Here is a 24,430-nt window from a genome sequence, read left to right as displayed (position 1 = left end):
GTGTTGCTTCTCTTTGCAGGCATTGTTCTGAATTACGCGTGCAATTTTCTTTTTTTTTTTGCAAGTTTGTCAGAAATAAAGTCTCTTATTTAAATGTGGCTAAATGTAATTTAGGTAAAGTTTAAATCGAGGCAAGTGCGGGTCAGCGGTGCCCGCATGGCCGGAGCATGTGGGGGCGGCCACTCCATTTTGCAGGGGCCCCTGGGTTCTTACAGCTCACATGCTTGTGCCAGTTCATTTCGCATCTGTTCACTTGCCGGAGCTTGTGCTGTCCAAGTTTGTTGCTCCCAGTCCCTCCCACCCTTTGGTAAGTATGGTTTGAGGTGCGTGTGGCAAGTATTTTTTATTTGTATTCTCAGCTGTTACTTTCTGTTTTATTTCCACTGATCTTTCAGTGTGACGGTGCCGGGTGGTTGCCGCTCACAGGGTTGCCATGGTTTCACACCTTGCTTAGCTCACTTCACCTGTGACACCACCGGTCTTTCCGACACCAACCCCCAAGCTCATCTACTGACGACGAGTTTAATACAGACTTCAAGATTCTAGTACAAGTAAGAGTCAACTAGGAGCTTTCCCAATAGACAAAGACTACCCGTGAGTGAACCAGTGTCAGTTTTGGCGGAAAAATGAGATGGGCGTGGTCATTCTACTTTGAGTTGTTATGAGAACGTCGTTGTGGCGAAAATAAGTCCTCGAAACGTATAAGATCTATTCTTTTTGAATCATAAAAGCTATCATAATTCAAACCAACTTGGTAAAGTTCGTCGCTCACAAATAGTAAAATGAAACTTCCTAGGATATAACTCGTAGTCGTACTTGTACTCTAGAATCTAAAGGTCTCTAGTGACGCTGGCTGTCCACTGGTTTGGTATCTGTTCCAAAAAATCCTTTAATCCGTCCATCCCTCCCTAACTCAATTTTTTTTATTGATTTTATTTTGTTTCGCCGAGGTGAACATGAAACTATTGATATAACCGACATCATCCCTCCAACCCTCCTTCTGTAAATCATTCATTTGTCAACTGCATTTTAGTGGATCATGGAACTTACCAAAGTTACGAACGGTGAAAACGAGCTTAAGATAACCACGCCATGAAGAGTAAGAACATTTTTGTGCCGCAGTACAGTTAGCATTTTTGCTTCGTGCAAAAACAGCTGCTTGTCATTTTTACCATAGCGAAGGCACACCTTTTCCTAAAACAAACAAACAAACCATCTTTAGTAGATATACAAAATTTTGTAAATAAATATACCTACCTCTGGGTCCATGGACACCTATAGACCCAGAGCGGCACAGGTATTTGTTAACAGAAATTACAGGCCGCGTACATGCATTCAGTGTTTTCATGGAAATTTCTGCGATGATTGTTTTCTACAAAAAAAATAAGCTCTGTGAAAAGTGAACGACTTTGACATTGAGTTTTAAAAGGTCCTGGAAACTGCGCGGCCAGGATTGACTTTTTGCATCCTTGAACGGCAATTTTCTCGAATTTTGCCAAAAATTCGAAGACTTGCGAAAGTTTTACAAAGTATCTGACGGTTAGCAAAGTAATGTATTCAAAAAATCAAAATGACGTTCCAATTCAGGCAATTAACACAAACGCCTTAGACCAATTATTTTGATTACTCTTCTGAAATCATGTGAGTACTTCAACAAAATGCAACACTTTACAACTGAGACATAACAAACCTTTGTTCGTCCCATGAACCTAGTCCAATGGTCTAAGCTCCCACGAGTCTCCTGCAGCTCAGTGGTGGAGCATTCGAACTAGTAATCGGAAGGTCTTACGTTCGACTCCTGATAGGAGCACTCGGAGTTCTTTTTTCCCAGTATGCCTGTGTCATTTACTGAATAATACATCATTCTCAACAAACCTTTATTCCGTCAGGTTTAGTCCACTGTGCTTCACACACACAACCACTAAACGGGCGGCATATTATACATTTTACCACGGCCACGTCTTGCCTTTGAATAACTGGTATGCCGTTCACTTTACAAGTCTCAACAACGTTACTGCGTTTGAATTTCTTAAATAAACAAATCAATAAAAGGCATTCAAGGTTGTTTCATTAATGCGCTAAAAAATTAAGATAACGAGTTGTCTGTTGAGCATCCAAATAAACTTTTAACCTTCAAATGAAAACCTCGCAAACAGACAATATGCAGAATTTAGTTACGATTTTGTCCCAAGAACACAAAGGGACAAACATATTAAATGGATTTTTTGGAGGAGGAGGGTTTGTTTGGGGGGCGGGAGAGAGGGGCAGGGACAATGACCTTCAGTTCAAACCAGTTTGAATTTGTGGGACAAGCACCAACAATTTGGCCCCTGCAACAAACAATTTTTTGGACAAACGGGATAAAACTTTCAAACCATGGGACAAGTTGCTAGGGCCACATGTAGTCCCTGCAACAATTACATGTATGCAGAACTTGTTGCCTCATGTGGGATAAGTCTCTAGGGCAACATGTACACTCTGTAGTCCCTGCATCAATTATCTGGGTCTTGTTCCCTCGTGTGGGGCAAGTTCCCAGGACAACACGTTATCCCTACAACAATTCAAGGGTTCTTGTTCCTTCGTGTACAGCTGTAGGACAAGTCCTCAGGACTACATGTAGTCCCTGTAAAGGCCGATTTAGACAGTACAACTTTTGCTTACAACTGTCGCGTGTCATTTCTAGAGCACGCGCTGCTCGCATCATGCAAAAAATCACACACAACTATCGTCATTCAACATTGCCTATACCTATGACTGTTGTAGGATTTTAAAACATGTTTTAAAATCCTACGACATTTTTTGTGAAGTACGTCACGACAGTCGTAGGCAAATTGCAGACATTGGTGTTGTAGGCCTGTCGTAAGCTTGTCGCATGCGACAGAGTCGTACCGTGTAAATCGCCCTTAACAATTCCCTTGGACTTGCTCCCTCATGTGGGAGTCACAACTCCCCAGGCAACCCTTTAATCCCAAACAGCGACAAGCATCTATTTTCTCCTTATAATATCACCACTTGGTGGTACATATACAGGTCGACATGAAAAAAAAAAAAGGATTGATCACCAAGGATGATTAATTGTTCTCACTACTGACAAGTATCATATGAACTGTACATGTGTGGAGAACAGTGAGTGGAGACAATATGCAGATTTAAAAAAAAAAAGAGGGACAAATCTATAGCAGTTACCTGTGCAAGGTCCTGAAAATTGAAATGCTTGTGAGCAATTTTGTCTTGTATGTTTTCCATATCTCCAGAAGACATTGTTTTCTCCTCTAGTTTGACAGAGTCTTTTGAGTATTGCTTCAAGCCGCTTAAGCTGGTGATGCCCAGGCTAAAGTACAACGTATTAAAGTGAGATTCTAAACTGACTTCTGCCAATGCAAGGTACAGTTTGTCCAAATCAGTCAATTCCTCCACCTCCTGAAAAATTGTTTTCATAATGCAGTCAGTGGAACAGTAGAATCATGTTGAGGAAAAATGAACTGCAATATATGTACAACAATGCATCTAATGTAAGTCTTTCAGGTGAAGGTACTTAACAATTAAACTGATTAAAATGAATCAGTAACTGTTATAATATTATCTGGGGCAGATCCAACTTTCTCTGCCACAACAGTGAAAATAATATCAACAAAGAAAAGTGCCATGGAGCTTACAGTGCTACAGTTGTACATGTATTTGATTGTCATTAGGGCTGTAACCTGTAACGCCTGTTATGGCTGAACCTACGTGTAATCTCAGTCAATTATGGGTGATGCTCAGTCCATGAAGTTATTATTTTTATCAAAACCCATTCTCATATGAAGCAAAGTAAATTAAAATTACAGGGTATTTATAGTCCTTGCTCTAGAATGCAATATTTTCTGGGGGAGCATCACTTAGCATACCCATATTGACCCACCTTATATTGCTAGGCAGCAAAGCTTCAATTAATTAAGGCCCCACTTTGCAATGTTACAGGACGGTGAAAATTGTGTACAATCATAGTACATCCTAATACCTGCTTCAAAATTTGATAATAGTTTCTATCAATTCCCCTAATAAGAGGGTCCTCAACAGGTTTTTTGGGATCAACAAATTCTTTAGAAAGTACAATGTAACCCCCTCATGACTTACTGTGCCTTTCATGCAATAACATCATGCAGACTTTGAAGTTCAAGATTCAACCAAACATAATTTACACTTTTCACTACCATTAATCACTGCAGTGGACCTCTGAGAAAACAAAAATGAATTAGCTTGATGGGGTCAAAAGGTCACGTCAGTGCACAGTGATTGGCGGATTTCAATCCATTTTGTGGTTTTCTGTATTTTGTAGTCTGCAGCCGGTAATTATTTCACAATGTAATTTTATGACACATTTACAATATGTAGCACATGCAACACAGACAATACTAAACAAGGAAATTGCGTACCTGAAATCCAAGAGGATTGGAAAAATATCGAAGCGTGTCTGGATCTGAAATAGAAACAGGCATCCAGTGTTCCAGATAATTTTTAACTTTAAATAGGCCATTTTCACTATGGCGCCATTTTACTACAACTACCAGAATCCTTCTGGGTTTTTTTTTTCTCATGCTAACTAGAGCCATTGTTCTTTGCTCTCCACTGGGATTACAAAATTTGTATTTGAAAACGAAAATGAAATGAATTCTGGTAGTTGTAGTAAAATGACGCCATCATGAAAATGGCCTATTGATCAAGATAACAATTACAAACTACATTAAACAAATCAACAATCATTGACTCGTGGTTTGCGACTGAAGTAGGTAGTCCTTTTCTTGGGTTTTGTATCAATAGAATTGTCCGTTATCATGGTAATTTTAAATTTTAATGTAGGTCTGTTGTGAAGAGCACCTTAAAATTAGTTAAATGGCCAAGTTTGAAAGCCTTGACCCTTAAAGTAGTGAAGGCATAGCAGAGCTCTTTAACCAGTATTATAAATTCTACTTCCCCTACTTTTATTTAACTGCACAGAGGTAGTGGCCAACTCGATCGAAAGCCTTGCTCCTTTGGCCACTACGCACTTCTTCCATCGAATGTATAATCACTAAATAAATTGCTTTGCATGTTTATTTTTTTTTTCTTGCTATAAATTATATTGTATTTTGTTGTAACAAGTGTGAATAAAATTGAATTGAATTGAAGGCATTTTCATGCCACCATGAAAGTCTAAGAATTTGACAGATGTTTGTATGGACTAGACACAGGCAAAACGTCTGTAAAATTTCCTGAATTTTGTACGAAACTGCGTCTTCGCTAAGACATTACACTCTAAAGAGTTTCATTTCCTGGTCTACATAAATATTTAAAACTTAATTATCCCTATAAAGGTCTAATTGCGGGGCATGCAAGAATGAAGTCAACATACCCTCGTCTACTTTGGCGCTGTTTGGCTGGCGGTTTGTTAGTGAAGTAGCTACACTAGGTTGTTCATTATCTGTTGCTACAGTGGCTTGGTTCAATTCCTTGGGCACTGCTGGCGTTGGCTTTGCAGGGCTCTGATCTGGTGTAGCTTCAGTTGAAGACTGAGGCTCCTCTTCTGTCTTGTGTGTCTGCAAGAATTACGGTTAAGTTAAAAATAAAATAAATAGATAAATAAATAAATAAATAAATAAATAAATAAATAAATAAATAAAAGAATAGATGACTTTATTTAAGTGTTGAAGTGTTTATCACTGTAGTGCTAATTAGGGACACTATAAATCAGCCAAATAAATACACAAACTCAACAAAATATTTGTTAAAAATCCCAACTAGTGGGAAGCAAGTTAGTTGGCTATTTAATAAAAATAATAATAATAATAACATTTCTGATGCGGAAATTTCATGAAATGTTCAAATGCGCATGACAAGATTAGAAACGGAATAAAAAGGCTAAAAAGCTAAAATTACAATATTAACAATAAACTTACAATGATCAAAAAAAAAAAGTACAAAGTGTGGCCTTGATTTGAAAATAGGACTACCATGAAACAAATCCAAGTGATCAGAGTGGGATTGGAAACATAAGGCCATATCATATCTTCTTCAAACCAGAACAACTATACAAGCAACTGTAAGTTCAATGTGTTCCATTGCCAGTGCTAAAAGCTCAACACTGTTACCAATCTGAAGTCCATGTAAAGACAGTGTTGTAATCATAACTCACTGGTAAAGTTGGAAATGCTGAAGGATCTATTTCTTTTTTCTGGCTGTCCACATCTTCAACTTCAGGTGTATCAATTGAAATTACTGATCAGAATTTATTTAGTTCCCTGTGCCGGTACAAAGTTTCTAAATTTAAAGGTCTGTATTTTGTGAAACGAGCTCAGTACTTTGCACTAAGAATTAAGTTCTAACTTTTGAGTCTGAAGACCATGCTGTTTGCTGCTTGATAAGACTGTAAAACATAAGTTTAATTAATTCTTTTTTATGGGGGTATAAGATCCTTCACTAACTAACCTGTGATACATCCATTTTAAAGTTTTCCACTGCACAACCATCTCTCTGAATGCTGTTTCAGTTTGACACCAGAGCCAGTGCCTGTTGGAAAACCCAGGAACAAGTCAACTTCAACAATTGAAGGAGAAAAAATCAAATGTTAAAAAATCCCTCTCACACCTGTATGCAATATTCAACAGTTTAATAGTGTAATGATTTTGCAAAGCCTTGTCTGCAATGTCAGTATACCCTGACTGGGCAAGCAAGCACCAAATATTATTTGGTGCTTTTTTTTTTAGAGCTACCATCTTGAATATTGAGGAGAATGAAAGAAAGTTGCAGTTAGTAAAAAGAGTCAAGCCACACTCTTTGCTAATCCTATTACTTGTAAATGGTACTAGCTGCTTTGCTAAAAAGACAAAGTGATGAGGAAAAATTCCCCCGGCTACTCTTCTCTTTTCCTCAACTACTTCTACTCCCTTCCCCCTAGGGAGGTGGAGTGGGGGGGGGGAGGGACGAAAGGTTTTTCTGATCACACACTTATTAATTTAAAAAGAAAACTTCAAATATTTCTGCTAAAAAATTCTACTTTTAAGTAATTTACAGAAATGCCACATGACAAAAATAAGTTACAACAACGAATACTCAAACTGGAACAAACATGAAAGGTTGCATGATTTTGCCAAATTTGTTCAATTTAAGGTGTCAAATGCACTCTATAATCTATGATTACTGCTAGTAATATTTAATTGTTTTCAATCAGCAAAAAAGCAGGGGCAGATTTGGTGAGAACTATTACTAGTAATTATTAATTATTATAAGTAGCATTACCTGCAAATGAAATAATGAGAATAGATCCATTCAATATTATGTATGATAAAAATTTCTGTTTCATTCAGCTTTAACCTGCCCACTAGAGAATCCCGAAAACAGAATCAACTGGGGATTTGCTGGAATTACCGAAGAACAATGCAAAGCAAAAGGGTGTCGCTATGACGATGCTGAGTCTAACTTTCCATGGTGTTTTTACTCCAAAAGTAATGTTAATTTTACACAGTTGCAATTAATAGAACAGCCTAGCTCCTGGCAATAAGTAAACTGAGATACAACACTCCGCTATACTAAGATAAACTGCAATTCAATACACTGTTATACTAAAATAAACTGCAATACAGCACACCGCTGAAACTAGGATAAAACTGCAATAAACACACTGCTTATAACTGAAACTAAGATAGCACACCGCTGAAAGCAAAACTGCAATACAACACACTGCTTATAACTTATATAAACTGCAATATAATTACGTAATACAACACACCACTTTCCTGACATAAAGGGCGGCATAGTACATAGTACTTTAACACCCCAGTGGAGTAGCACCCTACAAAATGGCGGCCAGAGAAAGACCATGGTTTAAAGCAGATCACGCGACTTAAAAAGCGGTTGCCGATCGAGCCTACCACCCTTTGCAGTTAATGAAAATCTCCAAGATAATTAGACGTAAAAATTATATCGAAAACGGGTGCGAGAGTTTAACCAGGGGTTCCAAACACCAAGAAATCGATGAAAAGCACGACACGGAAGGCTGAGTGCTTTTATGTTTCGAGGTGTTCCAAGCGTCAGAATTTAGCACCGGCACCGGTTGATAACAAGCTCGCCAAAAGGCGTGGACAATGTGCGAGTGCTTATTTGTCATTTGGTAATAAGTAAATTATCAGCCTACTGGAGAAATGACTCGTATAATATAGAGACCATTAATTATCCACTGCCATTGGCTTCGAAACAACAACAGGTGAGTCTCAAGTAGGGAAATACACCTTAGTATAAGCTCAGTTGTATTTTTCAGTACTGATACTTTCCAAGGAAATTAAACACGGATCGCATCGTTAGAAAAGGTAAACCAGGAGATCAACTGCCACTCATTTGCTAGAAATAGATCAAAGTAATTCAGACGCATTGAGTTTTATAATAATCACAGTTACCATGGCAACTCAATGACGTCATTGCTCTTCATCAACAGTCACTTTTCTTGAAATGTAGAGCGTTTTTTTTTTCGAAACTTTCCAAGGTACTTATAGTTCAGGTACTTTTCTTTGTGTTGAGCGAGTTAAAATACATTCCATGAGAGTGTTTTTGAGAAATTTTTGTCTTAAGTTTATGAGACAAATAAAGAATAATCCAAACTTACTTTAATTTTCATGTGATTTTGAAAGAAAGGTGAGCTTAAACAAGGAATGTATTTTGTCCAAACTTTGCTACTTTTTAAAGTTGAAGCCAATAGTAAATTAAAGTCACCTGCTTGGGAATTTTTCTAGCACTATATGCTTCTTTGCCGCTAACCGCTACACCATCGCACTACCAAACATTTTTGTTGGGAGCATTAAAGCAACTGATTGAATTTTTGTTGTTGTCTGTTACAGGAACAGTTTACTTTGGCTGGTATATTAGCTCATTCCTGTTGGCCCTAATGTTAGTTTTTGCAGTTGTTTTTCTTGCTGCCAGTTTTGTTCCGTTTTTGGTCAAGGAAAAGAGCTCAAAGGTTTGCACACGTTTTCTGTGCGATTTATTTATTGAGTCTGCAGTACAAAGAAGTTAGTAAAATATGCTTTAGTAAATGCGTGTTCTGATCAGCTGATACAGTATATGTGTTTTTGTCTTATACAGATCATTGGTTAATGTAGTTATTAAGTACGTGTCCAAGGACAGTAGACTTCCTAAAACAGGCCTATTTTTGCACGTTAATTTATGACTGACTATGCGAGAAAAGCAGATCAAGCAGGGGATATATATTGGAATCCAAAAAGAAAATTGGGGATAACCCCGTATATTTGAGAGAAACGAAGCAAAAAATTCTAAAAAGGCTTTAAAATGTTAAAAAAAATGAATGGCATTTTCTCCCATTTTTTCCCAGGCTAGGATACCTTTTGACCCAGGATAAATTTATCCATGTTAAAAGCACTCTGGGATGTATCAGAATAAAAAATTCCATGTAAACAGTCTTCTCACAATAAAAATTTCTTGTTAACATTGTTTAGTTTGTACATTTGAGCATACCTATTTTTAATGCTTATTTCTGTATTAATAATACAATATTATTTAAACATTGGCAGTTTTTGCCAGACTGGGATAAGTTTGACCCAGGAGAAATTTATCCACTTTCCAAGCACTGAAGGATGAAATGTCACCCCGGGCCCAGTTGTTTGAAAGCCGATTAACGCTAGGTTTTCATCTCATGCATTAAAAATGGTTTAAAGGCTAACGTCAAGCTACATGACGTAAAGGTAAAGAAAAGTCCAGTCAATAATGAAGGACAAAAATCTTTTGAAAGAATCTTTATTGATTAGTAATTAAAAACTTGGATCAAAGTTCACATTAATCCAGGATTAACTTAATCAGGCTTCGAACAACCGAACCCTGGGGTGCACATGTAACAGAATGAAAAATTCCAGGTAAACAGTTTTCTCACGATGATTAACTTCCTTCAAAACATTGTTTTGTTTGTGCATTTGATCATACTTATTTTTCATTGTAATTCGTGTATTAATTATCATACAATTATTAAACATTGTGTTATTCCCATCCTCACCAGACAGTATTCCTGAAGCAGTGCCCTTTTGACAAATTTAATTTCAGATAGGATGGAGGGGGTCGTAAGGGGGGTCCGAGAACCGCAAAACCGCGCAGAAAAACGTAAAAAAACCGCAATACCGCATCAAAATTTACCAAAATACCGAACCCGCAGTTATGTATGTATTAGGTATTCTGATAAAAGTGTACATCGATGTTAATCAACGTAAGATCATCGCACTGGTAAAATAACTTATACTGTATTATCATAAATGCCCTTAATTGCGAGTCGAGTATCCGTGGATCATGCATTCTGACGAGTATTGATGACTCTTATGACTTTGTGAAGGACTTATCTGGAAGTCGCGCTTTAACGGGACTGACTACGTTATGCTGCCTGTCAGGAACTAAGTGCGCACGTGCACGTACTAATACTGCTGAGTTACCGCAACTTAAAAAAACCAAAATGTTTACAACTTCAACACGGCAACCCACTCAATTGTTATACATTAAAAAAGCCTTTTTTGGGAGAAACTTGTCTAACATTCGTCAAGATACTAGTTTACAAGTTCAAATACCCTGAAAACGAGTTCGGGACACCCAATTTTTCTTGTCGTAATTCGAATCAGCATTCATTTAACAACCGGGAGCGAGAGGATCCGAGTGAAAACGTAACACCGCAGAGGTCTGCAGACACTTTTTTCACCGATTACCGCAGCCTAAAATTTATAAAAACCGCATACCACTTCGTTTTATAAAACCGCAATATACCGCAGGTTAAAATAAAAATTTCCGCAAAACCGCATCACTGCAAACCCTTACGCCCCCCTCAGGATGGGGTTTACAGTATGTCTCAGACAATAAATTTGCTTGTGAATCCCAGGATGAAACTACTCGTGTAAATGCACATTACAAAGAAGGCCTTTTCCATTTTTGGATGATACAAGCTCGTGTCCCTCAAAATACATGTAACATTTCATCAGAAACAATAAAAATCAAGTATTATAGGTCAATCTTAGGCCATTGATGGTCACGTTAATTAACCAATTAGATTTAATTTAATTTCGAATTCAGGCTATTTTCCTTCATTGAGTGGTTACCGATTTCCCATATAAATGCGCTGGATTTAATAAATAATGATGCAATAAATAATTATTTTAAGATTGTTACTGAGTTCCATCCAGTTAAATACACGTATACAATGTGACAGCACAGGTCGTCAGCCAAATATGAACTGCTAACGCTGTCTGCAGTGATCCAAATATGTACGAACTTTAGTGTTTACGTTAATGAAATAATACTTCATCCTAATGTATTAAAGCTGTAATTAGACTTTTTTTCCATTTCCTTTGGTGTACAATTTGGTCCAAAACGTCAACAATCTGTAAGCTAATCCCAGTGCAAATCTAAATACTCTCGCTCTATCTTTACTGCCTGCAACTACTTCGAGTAGATTTACAACTAAAGGAGATACAAAGCTTACCTTTAACGTACCAAGTCATGCATGTAAATTTTAAAGAAGTGTTGCGACTGAGCTCCTTGTTTGTCATTTAAATTTCACAAAGAAACGCAGTGGATCGAACTAGCAGAGCAACCTCGTACCCGGGGCCCGTTTTTTCGAAAGTCCCGGTAACTTCCGGGCTCGAAAACTTATCGGGGCCGTTATCGGCAAATTTTATCGGGCCCGATGTTGCGATTATCGAAGCACCCGTAAACGACCGTAAACTTTCCCGGTAATTTCGGGGCCCGGTAAAATTGGGGACCGTTACCAGGCTCTTGCGCGCGCTTCACGCTCGTTCGTTGGAAAAGCACGGTTTTTTTAAGAACTGTCCAAATTTTCGCGTAGCTCGTAGCTATGGGCGCGATCCATTCAACCAAAATTTCCGGGCTGAAGTTCGAAAATTTCTTGGGGTCGAATGGATCGCGACGGGTCCGAACTTTTCTTCGTGTTATTTCCCTGTCCAATTAGGTCTTTGAATTTAAGATAGCTTTCGATCTGTCTTCCCATCGTCCAAGGGTTGGCTAAGATTAAACATCATCGGGAACTGAAGTAGAAGTCGAGTCTTCTGTAACTAAATGAATACCGATATTAAACCAAATAAAAATGGCGGGAGTTTTGCAAGTGCTCGAAAACATGGGGAATATCTGGAAATAAAAAGCTTTTAACAACCAAAACAAACACTTATCTTGCAACGGCAACTGCATACCTGTTGCAACTGTGTACGGGTGAACAAGTAGCTCCGACAAATCCGTTGACAACCATCCGCAAAGGCTGCACTGATAATTACAAGTGCAAGTAGTGCTTTCCACACTTTCCTCCATGTTGAACAGAAATAGCGAACAGCGAGGTGCTGGGATTGAGAAAGTTCCGGAAATAGACAAATGGAACGGTCAATTTTCTGGCGGACCAGTCCAACCGAGAAAAGTGGTCCACCTCGAAAGGAAGACTTTGCGCTTTCCATTCAGTCAAAATTTCCGAGATTTCCGGTCAGAAATTTTTACGGTCAGTGGTATAATCAAACTAAAGCTCCATTCACACCTACAAGACATATTTAATTAAACCAGCTTTAACATTGGCTCTGACATAGGATTCAAGTAAACTTTAACTTGTGCTTTCATTTGTGCTAAGTCTGTAGTCTACTAAAATCCGAAAGCAGCTTTTATGAAAGAAACAACTTTAAACTGTATTTAACTAGACAGCGTTTTAAACGTGTTTAGGCCTTATTGTGAATGGGGTATAAGCTTTAAATGTCGAGCCATCATTAGTTCATTTCCAGTTATCCAGCAACGTTCGGACGCTGGCACAGGGCTCCTTTTTTTTTTTTTTTTTTTTTTCGCGGAATCAACTTTGCTCTTTAGCAGACACGTTTTTTCCTGAAGGCGGTTATTATACGGCTTTTAACATCGACTTCTTTAATATGCCATTACTTTAAAATTTTCTCAATAATTTCGGTGAGTGCACTGAGTGCAGAAAATGATATGAATGAAATAGATGCCAGAATAAATAGAAGAAATAATGAACATTATTCATTTGGAACATTTTAGCGAATGACTACTCCCAAATAACTAAAACTTTTCAATTAAAATACCTACTTCTTGATCTTCTTGATCCCGTAAGATCTCGGCTGATTGTTGCATTTAAAACACCATTTTGTCCTTCAAAATTATCTCCCACCTCAGTCACTGTCACGCCGTAATCGAAGAGAAAACAGACTACAAGAATACAATGCCGAAATCGACGCAGACCCCAGCGAATTATATATCAAAATGCATGAAAATTTTTCCCCTATTTTATTATTCAGCTCATCATAACAAAGCACAGTCTTATTGAAGAAAAGCTGGAGGCGATCTTTATTTTGCCTTTTTTCTTCCCGACACACGAAATTACGCGCGTAAATCGCAGGAGATCTGTTGATCCTCTCTTGGTGCGGCACCATGACCATAGCTGGCAAGTGTTACAATGTGTAAAGTAATACTCAGTATTTGGTGATCATTTGACGTCAGGGAACATTTGCGACGCAGCACTCCACTCACCATCAATTTGCAATGTTTTCTAGTGCTGAATCAAGTTCACTCGCTGTCAACAACATGCAAAATTTTCACATGGCTTATCATCTAGATAGAATGCAAGCTAACCCACAAAACAATAAGGATACTTGTCAGCTCTAAGAACATAAAAATTGTCTTTCAGTCACAAAGCAACAGAGCTGGAAACAATTGCAAGAGCCCAAAGCTCTCGAAAGCGAGAGACAACAATGATCAACTTTCAGCAATTTTGTAAAGTCTTGCATTGCATATACGTGATAAACGAACACCCTGCAACTGTCACTGTAGATAAATAGCATCAGCATGGAATCACGAGTAACGAATTCCACGGATCCTAAGTCTTCATCAGATGACATATTTAGCGCTGTCTCGTACAGACCTGCATCAGTTTATTAGACTGTCATATAATTACACGATAAACGAAGATCCTGCAATCTCACAGCATATAATCATGAAATCACGAGTTACGAAATCCACGGATCCCATGTCTTCATAGATAGCATTTATTTAGCCCTGTCCGATATTTTGCAAATAACCCGGGTGCCGTAAACCTAAACAAATGCCACAGAGCTAGCATACCCAATGGCATATGAAAAACTTATCCTAACGGCTCAAAATTATCATCAAGAAAACCTCCATTCAGTATATTTGAGCTTTGCCTTCATGATCAAGATAAACATCATAAAGCGGCAGAACGGCCTTATCACACTTTATTTCCGAACTGCTGGAGTCGCGTTGGCCTGTCAACACTTCTTAACCTTCGTCAAAATTGGTGTAGGAGTTTGCAAGCTGTTCTTTTTTCACCAAAAACAAATTAAAACTTTCAAACATTTCTTGTGTCCTTATCACACGTTTCTTGGCGGTTTGGTGTTTATTTCATGTTGCGATTTAGTTCGAATAAAATTGAGCATGCAACAGGGCGAGCGGGAGATTAACCCTTGAAACCCTCATATTAAAGAACAAATTCTCCTATCTTGTCCCTATACTTTTCTTTTAAATTACTAGGGAGAAGTTATTTAAATATTAAGAAAATTGTCTTTGGTGATCATATCCTTTATTCTTATGACCTCAGTGGTCGAGAAACCACCATTGATATTACAAGGAGAAATTTGATGCTGATCATTGTTACGGCACAAATTCAAAGGGTTACTTAATTTGGGCCGATCTAAAACCTGCTAACACAAACTGTGATCATGTTCGAGACATGTTCCGGATAGACGTGCTGATCACAACATCACAAGCAAGATAATCGCGACAGAGTGAGTCTCATGACATGACGAATAACACGCAATTTGATCTCACACCTGCACACATACTTCTAAATAAATTTTCTTGCTTGTTTTAACTTTCAGGTGAAGTCCTCAGCTTGAAACGGACAACCAACACTGACGTTTCACTCCAGAGTCGTGAGCTGTGTTTCATTTGTCTTAATTTTTTATATTTGTCCAAACCTCGCTTTTTCACTCGGACCACGTGGCCCGAAATGGGTTGACCGAGATGAAAAACAGAGAGGGGTCTAGGAACTAGGCAACAAAATGTTCACATGGTGTCTCATCTAGATAGGCGGTGATAAATACTTAGATCCGAAGCCGGATGATGTACTTTTCATTGTATTTTTTCTGTTGCAAAATAAAAAGTGATTTACTAAAATTATTTACGTATAAATCAATCGAAATATTAGACCTCGCGACTGCTACAAGCGGTTATTATATATTTGATTTTTATGAATGTCCTGAGTCATGAGATTAACGTCAAATGGACACTAAAAGTTTAATGACGTGATAACTAACACAAAATTTGAAGAGAGAACATTCCTAGAAACTGGTGTTGGAGTTTGCAAACTGTTCTTTTTTATTTTTTTTTCAACAAACTTTGCTGTCTGAGACAAAGAACACTTCATAAAAAGTTTCAAAATTTTCTTGTATCCTTAGAACACATTTCTTGGAGGTTTGGTGTTTATTTTATGGTGCAGTTTAGTTGGAATGTAAAAAGACGTTTGTTTGTAATTGATAACACAATAATGCTAATTGCGTAACTAATTTGGGTCGATCTAAAAGAAACTGTGATCATGTTCTGGACTTGTGACTCTGTTGGTCTCATGACATGACAAACAACACGAAATGTGATCTCACTACTGTACAGATACTTCTAAACAAAATTTCTTGCTTCATTTAAAGTTTAGGTAGTAGTTTTCAGCTTGAAACAGTCGACCAACACTGACGTTTTCTCTAGAGTCGTGTGCTGTGCTACAATGTCTATGACAGGCGAGGTACATGTTGTTTGTTAATGTAAATACATTTAACTATTTAAGTCTCCTCTGTTTAAAGAAACAACTTTCATCTTATTCGCTCGTTTGAAGGCATTTACCTCTAATAACATTTTCAATAATTCTTTGCGCAGGACAACGCCCCACTCCAAGCGATGGAGGAGCATTCCGAATCAACTAATGACAAAGGTAAATGAAATATACAATGCCTAACAATAGCTTAATTTACCAAAGCGTCTTCAAAGGGACACGTTCACCGAGATTTTGCTGTGTGTTTCTCAAAACTGTTTAAATATTTTGGCTTTGGACCGCTTCCCAGAAACAAAATCGCTCTTGGAGCAGCGGTGAAAAAATATGGAATGAATTGTCTGGGCAAGAATAAACTATAAAAAACTTTAGCCATTTTCCAAGATACATAGGATGAACTTGAAAACACTGGCCAATGTTTTCAAGTTGCAATCCAGTTTCAATCCTAACCATCTGCAGCCAAGGATGAATTATACCAGTTTCTGTGCACTAGTAGAATTATTGTTAACAAAACTGAAACATTATTTTGACGTTTACGTCTGTACAAATATGTGTCTTTGGCTATTCAAAGTGCCACTAAAATTAGGTGACACTGCCCCGGACAGAGCTAGAGTTCAAATTTAAAGTAAAATGATTTGCCGAAAGCCAAAGCGTGTTGTCTCTCTGTTAAAAGTTTCAGTAATGAAAATTTTTGTTTGGCAATATAGCGCACGTACTTTGGCCACCATTCAACAAAACTGAAGCGGCGCCTTTCCTCTTTTCCGGAAACTTAACATAGTTGATCTTTTTTAATACGGTGGGTGAAATATTACAGAAATTTATAGGAATGAATTGATCTTAAAAATCTATCTAAGGCAACTCTTGGGCAGAGTGTTTTTGCTACAAATGTTGAGCATATGCTGTTGTGCTATGTGTCACATTCCAGACACATGAAAACGGATTTCAGACCAGATGTTCTCTACCGAAGAATGACAAGATCTGGGTACGAAATTAACTGAATGTCCACTGTGACTATTAAGATAGGAAATTGAATTTCCTTATTTGGTTGAGTTATTTAAGTGGTGTGACGTAAGAGCTTGTGACCGTCATGTTGATCTTGTCATCCAAACATGCAGGGGTACCGAACGAGAACTTATATTAATGATCTTAATGATTAATGATCAGGATGAACTTAAATTAGTTGATCGTTTCTCCCGGTCTTTTAAAGACATGTTTGAAAAGAGATTGATTTGTTCCGATGCTAAAAATTTAAGTTGTATAAGATTTGAGAGACTCAAATTTTATTTGCCGAATTTACTAGCTGTTGTTTGTTTTACGAAAAGTCCAGGCTAACCCTTTTTCGCATTTTTAACGACACCTTTGCCCCTTTGAAAACGAAAAGAATTAGTTTATCATCATACCGGAAATTTCGAAAAACATTTTGCCGAACAAAAAAGGAGATTTCATTTCTTTACGACTAAATCCCAATTTCTTAGCGATTAAGGTCGCTTCCGAACAGATATCGACCGAAATGAACTATTGGGTTCACTTAACTCAATGTCTAGGGAGTTCTCGCTGACCCATTGGCTTACATTATTGTATTTGAACATTCTTTTTTAAAACTGTTGTTCTGTCCGAGTTTTCATGGGATACCCGTTATTGGATTGTTTGGCCGTGTTAGGATATTTAGGTTTACTTCGATCGTTTAAATCAAAGATTTCTAAATCATTCTAAGCATTCAAGATTCTAGTTAGTTGGGAATAGTCGGAGTTAGTTGAGAGTTTCTTGGGATGCATTGTAAGATGGCATGTGCAGTTTTGACCGCTGGAAGCGAAGCAAGTCAAGATAGAAGTCAAGAAAACACAAAAAAGTTATCCAGAGTCTTTACAGCTTGGTACCTCAAAATAAAAGCGAGTTCGCTCATCCCCTTTTAATCACTTGCTGCCTGTTTTGAACACAATATTCACCAAAGCCATCGACACTGTACGGAACCGTAAATTCATTCAGAGAGGATGCATCTCTGCCAGTTTAATTTCAAACCATATTGCGCATGCAGATTTCGCACGGTGCAGTTTGTCGTTTTGGTTGCATGCTATCCTGCGAGGGAGAAGAGGGGGAGGGGAGGGGGAGGGGGATCGGCAGAAATTGGGTTGGATTTTGTAGCGCGCTTCATTAATTTAAACCAGTAATTGGTTAACTTACTTCAAACCAAAGTATTTAATTTTCCCACTCTGTTCACATTAGGGCCTTAAGACCCAACGAAAGGCTTCAAATTCACGACGTTAATCAATGTACTTCTCTAGACACAAAGTAATGTTTTTAAAATTAGAACGATTTTCAGTATTTTATTTCAAAGCAATTACTCTGGCCAATCACAACTGGCGCAAAAAGCGCAATGAAACAATCAGAAATCGAAGCAAAAAACGCCAAACGAGGCGGAAAGAGTGCGAGCAAGGCATTTTTGGTTTTGGTTTTGCTGCTAATTGGTTGAGAAGGTGGCACGTGTTTTCCTGGCCAATTACAGTGCGAATTAAAGCAACACCAAAGCAAACGTGAAATTACTTTCGACACTCAATTGAAAAGCGCTCTTATAGGACAATAATTGGTAATCCTAGAACCTGAAGTTGGACATCATGACATTAAAATTGAAAAATCAATGCAGCAAACTCATGATAACTCTCCATGTTTTTGCTTTCGTCAGGCCCACTGCCAATGCCCTCAAACATCCAGGAAAATTTGCCTGTTGCATTTGCGATGTTGGAGAAGGTGCCCGATAAGTGGAGATGTCATTCTTACTCTGTTTATTCAGCGGAGCACTCGGAAATCTTAATTCTTAAGTAATAAAGTAAAATTATGGCTGACCTATAAGAATTTATAATCCGTTGAATTTTTCAGCACAATTAGTCAGTAAATCTCATTGAAATTACTTTTTTTGGAATCTTGATGCTATGTAAACAAGCTTATCTAGCTAGGAAACAAGCTGATCGGATAATAGTACCACTATTATTTGTGGATCTCTGTCACTACATTGTCTTTATGCGTGAAAGTGTTTAATGCTTGGTACTGGTTCATATTTACTAAAAGTTAAATTTTACATAAGATAACTGATATAACCGACACAGCGACAAAATAAGTGCGCATGCTCGTCACGCGTGAGCAATCTTACGCGGCAAAATGGCGGCATTTTTAAAATTCCCATTGCTTGTCCTTGTTGCGCGTGGATAAGCCCAAATCAAAATAGATAAGGTTGCCGCTTTCAGGAAAGGTTTCTTCGAACTTCCTTTATCACATATGTTATTCAACAAAAAGAATATATTGTGGTAACAGGTGTGAATTTGGCGATTGAAGTCAGTGGAGCATTCCTAATCGATTCACCCTTGAATCACAAATCTTCGGAGCATGCGCACTCGTTTTGCCGCTGTGTCGATATAACCCTGATTGGTGGTAAAAGAAATAAGACCGCAAGGACACTTAACGTACGTTTTTAATTTCTTGCTATAACCTTACTGACGGTTGATGGATGAACCCCCTTTTCGAACTGTTAAACACAGAAAGTATCCCTCTACTTTGCAATTACAGTGAGCCGGTTAGAATCATCCAGATTCTGTTCTGAACTTCTGCTGAAAGTCAACTTGTTGACGGGCAGCTACAGTGACATTGATGCTTCATCATTGACTAGACGGATTTTAACTTAGATGACGGCTGTTAGGGGGATAGTTTGATTTATTTGAACGGAAATAATATATTAGTGAGTATACTTAGATTCTTATACAACACGCGGCTGTGGTGAACATTCAATTTAAATCCTGTCTACAATTTTAACTATCAGTAACAATGAACCAAACGTTTATCCGGTTAACTGTTGAATAAATAATAGTTTAGAAACTAAAATTGTTGTAAGTTTTGCTCTTCCATCGAATTCACTTATTTTTCAGAAAACAAAAAATCAATGTTGGGTTTGTAATTTTCGTTCACCAGAGTAAATATGGCTCCCTGATGTAATTGGCTCCGTTGGTAAAGCAATGCCCCATGGCCCAGTATCGCAGAGGTCATAGGTTATTTGAAATCCGTTCAAGGTTGAAATTGTTGTCACGTCCTCCGAAACAGTTTTTGGACGATTTGTACGAGATTGGCGCTGTGAATGTTTTGTGGCAAAACGACCAAAAATAGACACCAATTTGAATGAAGTTGAGATTATAGTCGTGAATAAGGAGCGAAAACAGATAAAAATTCATTTCGTGGGTTACAATAAACAGTTTGATGATTGGCGTGACTCAATGACTGTGAAAGGGATTTACTTTCCCGAGCTTCGTTTGGAAAAGATGTTTCTTCGTTGTGGGGGCGCTTTCCATTCACCAAAAATTTTCGGTTTGAATTTTCGGAAATTTCGGTCTCGAATGGAACGGGCTTATTCTCGATCGGTTTCCACTTTTCGGGAACACTGAAAAGGTTGTCCTAAATTTTCGAAAATCTTTACCGGAAAAGATCCTGTTCCATTCGATTTCTACCCGAAGTTTTCGAAAATTTCGTCGAATGGAAAGCTTAAGCTTACCCTTCTTTCCGGAATTTCCGGAATTACCGAATTTTCTGTGTTCCATTCGCGATGAGTGTCGGATTTAGTCTCCCCGGCCGAGCGCGAACGTCACGTGAGCCGAAAGAGCCGCAAACAAAATGGCTACGGAAGTGTATCAATGTTCTGCTTCACTCCTTGTGGTTTTTTGTCTGAGATTTTCGACGTTTTCTTAAACCACGAATGTCACGACAGGGCTCTTTATTTGCTACACTCCATAGGAACAGCAGTATTTGCCTCTCCCGCAGAATCGTAGGCCGCCCAGATGTGTTCCCAGTTGGAATGCGTCCGGTGTGCATGATCTCCTGAGCCAACAACTCGCATGTTTGTCGAGTCATGCGGAAATGGCTTTTAAATTCCCCCGACAAATTAGCAGGGATCGTTGCTTCGAAATATCCGTTTACACAATATCGCTAGTTTGCTGTAGGATTAGTTTTGCATGGTAGGACCCAATTTTTAAGCTAGACAGGAAGTCATTACGAAGTAATAATAATGTGCGGCGAGTGAGCCGTGTTTACATGACAACACATTTTTTTTGTTCCACCGTTGGTTGACAATAGCCCATTTTACAGTTGTGTGCTTTGTGACCTGGCCTTGGATTGGAAGTGAGGCTGAGGGTGACCTTGTTTTGATACAAACCTTACTGCTTTTCATATGTAGATCATGCTGTTCTTATGCTAACTAGTTGCATTTACATATGAGAAGTAGTGAGGTCTGTATCAAAACAAGGTCACCCCCAGCCTCGCTTAGAATCCAAGACCAGGTCACTTAGCACACAACTGTAAAATGGCCTATTTGTAAAAATAAAATAGTAATAATCTCAAATTTATAAAGCGCCCATATGCAAAGACCCTAAGCGCTTTTCAAACATCTAAAACAACGCTAACAACAACAACAACAATAGTACTACGCCTGTATTCACGTTTGCTTCCGGAGCCAGCGGGCAGCTTCTCGCTGTATTTCTCTGCAATTCGTCTCCAAGTTCATTCACGAGCCACTCGATTCTCGCTCGTGAAAGCCTGCATCTTTCTATGACTTCACAGTCAGCCATGTCGGCCAGAATGGGCCGTCTTTAATAAGACCGAGGTCTTCTAACTAAACAAAAAAGTCCGTCTTCGGCCGCCATTTTGTTTAGGGTTGCAACATTTGCGATTTCCCGGTAACTTTACGGGTGGTCAAGACCTCCCGTAAGTTACAGGGCAAGTTACCGGGAAATTTATCGGGATCGTAAATAATGGGAGTTTCGAGAAACACCCGAAAAGTTTACGGGGACTTAACGGGTGACTTATCGGGCCCGATAAGTTACCGAGAACCCGTTTCTCGAAAGGCCCGGTAACTTATCGGGGCCGGTAAGTGGCCCATTAGGGACGGTGCCTACTATAATACAGGGCCCAGTTGTTCAAAGCCCGATTAAGCTAATCCTAGATTAACGAGAACTTTGATTCGAGTTTAATTACTGAACAAAAAAGATTTTTCAAAAAGATTTTTGTCCCTCAGTTTTGACGTTGAATTTTCTTTACCACTAGCTTAAAATTAGATCTTAAAAACATTTTTAACGAGCGAGCTGGAATCCAGAAAGAAAATTGGGGGTAACCACGCATTTTTCAGAGATAATTAAGCAACAATAATTCAAATAAATAATAATAAAAAAAAAACAGTAAAAAACAAAGCAATGTATGGATTTTTTTTTCCATATTGAAGTTTTATTATCTCTGAAAAATTCATGGTTACCCCCAATTTTGTTTTTGGATACCAAGAGAACTTGATAAAGTTCAGCTTTCTCTGCATAGTTTTAAACCGCGCAAAAATATTCCTGTATTAATAGACACTACCCATAGGAAAACCGAGTATCTCGAGATGCGTAGAACGTATGCGCAGTAACAAAAGTAGGCACCGTCCTTAAGTCCCCGATAATTTTACGGGTGTTTCTCGAAGCTCCCGTTATTAACGATCCCAATAATTTTCCCGGGAACTTGCCCGGTAATTTACGGGAGGTCATGACCTCCCGTAAAGTTACCATTAAAATTGAAGGAAACAGTCTTGTTGGTGTGTTCATGTTTATATGTTTTTCTATTTCCCAAATGGTGTAAAAATGTTGTTCAATGTGAACCTTTGTAGTGATATGTCTAAATGAAACAACAATTTTTTTGTACCTTGTTGACAATTAGTGCACTTCTCTAATAGGCCTTATAACGGTTTTCGACGCCATTTTGACGGGTAGGCAAACAAGCTTGAAATAACAGTGTTTGTATGGAAATCCGATGTCAAATAATTTTCATAAAACATCGCTTCTGAAAAATTCATGAATTGGAAACTTTTGGCAACAAGGAAAAGGATTTTAAGAAAAAAATTGGAGGGATGTAGCTGTGCCAGAAAGCGTCCAGTCGTGTTTTGAACTTTCCATACATTTGTCTGTACAGCGAATGTTGGGTTTGCACAAATAATTCGACGCGGTTGGGTTGTTAACACTCTATTCTCATGTATCTCTGCATTTACTTGGTTACAGCATCATGGCGAGCGATTTCACAACATTGTCACTACCGGTGAAAACTAAAGAAATAAAGGACAATACAAAATAAACTTAAAGAAAAGGCGAAAGACAAATTTAAGGTGCAAAGAGACTTACATTTTGTGCGGATTTAAACGACGACTTGCTAATAAACTGCGGAGATTCTCAACACACACTTCGCTTAAAACTCACTAAGATCACATGATCAAAATACTCGCTACTTTATGTTACGGTCACGAAATGTGAAATAAAAATAAAACGTAAACAAAGTCAAGTCCAAGTTTGTTCATTTTGAAACTAAACAGTGAACTGCTACTAAAAATAGTTCGCGGGAAAAAATACAGGGAACAGTATGGAAAGTTCAAAGCACGACTGGAGGCTTTCTGGCACCAGCTACATCCCTCCAATTTTTTTCTTAAAATCCTTTTCCTAGTGCCAAAAGTTTCCAATTCATGAATTTTGTAGAAGCGATGTCTTAGGAGAATTACTTGACATCGGATTTCCATACAAACACTGTTATTTGAAGCCTGTTTGCCTACTCGTCAAAATGGCGTCGAAAACCGTGATAAGGCCTATACTTTACTGATCACTTCCAAACCAACAATTCTGTTTCCAACTGGGGAGTCTTCATCCACCGTATCTGTCCGCTGAAAATGAATGAAATGTGATTGTAATACTGTAGTAATAAGTTAGTACTGAATTTATCGATGGAATTTTGTTAAGCGAAAACTCGTGACAGCCCATGTTGACAAAATGTTACATTTGAAGTGAAAAAATGCAGTGAAAAAGCAGACTTTCCAAACTAAATCTGGTGAATTTTTTCAGCTCCTTAGGGTTTTCATCGTCAGAATCTAGTTCCAGCTTCCTCTTTGCTCTGATATTTTGCAGCTGAGTTGCTTTTTTGCAGCACAATTTTTTTACTTGACGACGAAAAGCGACCTGAAATGTCACGCAGCGGGAATCCGGAAGTTATCGGTGTTGTTGTCTGTTTCTGTTCCTCTTCACTAGGACACGATCCACTTCCTCCACAAACACTGTCCTCTCCAACACAGTTTGCAGTGGAAGAATTGGATAAATATAGTGTTCCCAAAACCAGGCACGATATGGGAAAATAGCTCCGACGATCGCGATCGTGTTTGCGGCAGGATTCACGCGTGTTATGGTCACTTGAGAGTGTTGTAGCTTTCCGTTTTTGAAACACACCACTAATAAAGTTAGAAGAAACTGTAGGCAGCCTAACTATAGGCGTAAAACATAGTCTACTACCCAGATGAACAAATAATTTTGGCATGAGCGCGGCGGCCATGTTTTGTTTTTCTTTGCAACTTCTTAAAAGTCCCGGGTAACTTAGAACCCAGTCTGCCCGCGCCAAAGAAAATATACCCAGCCTACTCAAAGCAGACAGTTGTTGCAACACTAGAGCGGCGTCTTTATGTAAGAGGTCGTTGGCAGACAAAGATCAGTGTATAGTTTAAATTTGTCGGCTTACCACATTGAGACTTTAATCAATAAAAATACTGCTATCGCTCGGTTGAAAGAC

At 38.3% G+C, this 24,430-nt stretch overlaps 2 protein-coding genes and 1 long non-coding RNA gene across 7 annotated transcripts in view; 1 reads left to right on the top strand and 2 right to left on the bottom strand.

The window, feature by feature from the left end:
- LOC146476117 (uncharacterized) overlaps positions 1–11,622 on the bottom strand; it is a 48,445-nt gene extending 36,823 nt beyond the window's left edge. For 2 of the 4 annotated variants that reach the window (XR_014865698.1, XM_085114936.1), the window contains exons 1-7: positions 11,477–11,622; positions 6,445–6,525; positions 5,372–5,555; positions 4,416–4,459; positions 3,187–3,420; positions 1,876–2,028; positions 1,051–1,194 (exon numbers count right to left, since the gene is read on the bottom strand). Coding sequence is in view for 3 of the 4 variants with exons in the window: in XM_085114936.1 (XP_084971062.1) it covers positions 1,051–1,194; positions 1,876–2,028; positions 3,187–3,420; positions 4,416–4,459; positions 5,372–5,555; positions 6,445–6,459 (774 nt within the window). In the remaining variant the exon portion in view is untranslated. The remainder of the gene's footprint in view (positions 1–1,050; positions 1,195–1,875; positions 2,029–3,186; positions 3,421–4,415; positions 4,460–5,371; positions 5,556–6,444; positions 6,526–11,476) is intronic. The other 2 variants (XM_085114937.1, XM_085114938.1) reach the window with 2 other exon arrangements.
- The window catches only part of LOC146476115 (uncharacterized), a 93,015-nt gene that overhangs the window by 36,823 nt on the left and 31,762 nt on the right, over positions 1–24,430 (bottom strand). The window lies entirely within an intron of this gene.
- Positions 15,650–19,698, top strand: LOC146476116 (uncharacterized). Its single transcript, XR_014865701.1, has 3 exons — positions 15,650–15,808; positions 15,940–15,994; positions 18,513–19,698. It is a non-coding gene; the product is annotated as an uncharacterized LOC146476116 (long non-coding RNA).

Source organism: Pavona decussata, unplaced genomic scaffold, assembly GCF_977016875.1.
Source record: "Pavona decussata unplaced genomic scaffold, jaPavDecu1.1 SCAFFOLD_79, whole genome shotgun sequence".
Classification (NCBI taxonomy): domain Eukaryota; kingdom Metazoa; phylum Cnidaria; class Anthozoa; order Scleractinia; family Agariciidae; genus Pavona; species Pavona decussata.
Note: the sequence above shows the minus strand (reverse complement) of the source record. Positions and strands in the feature narration are given on the sequence as shown.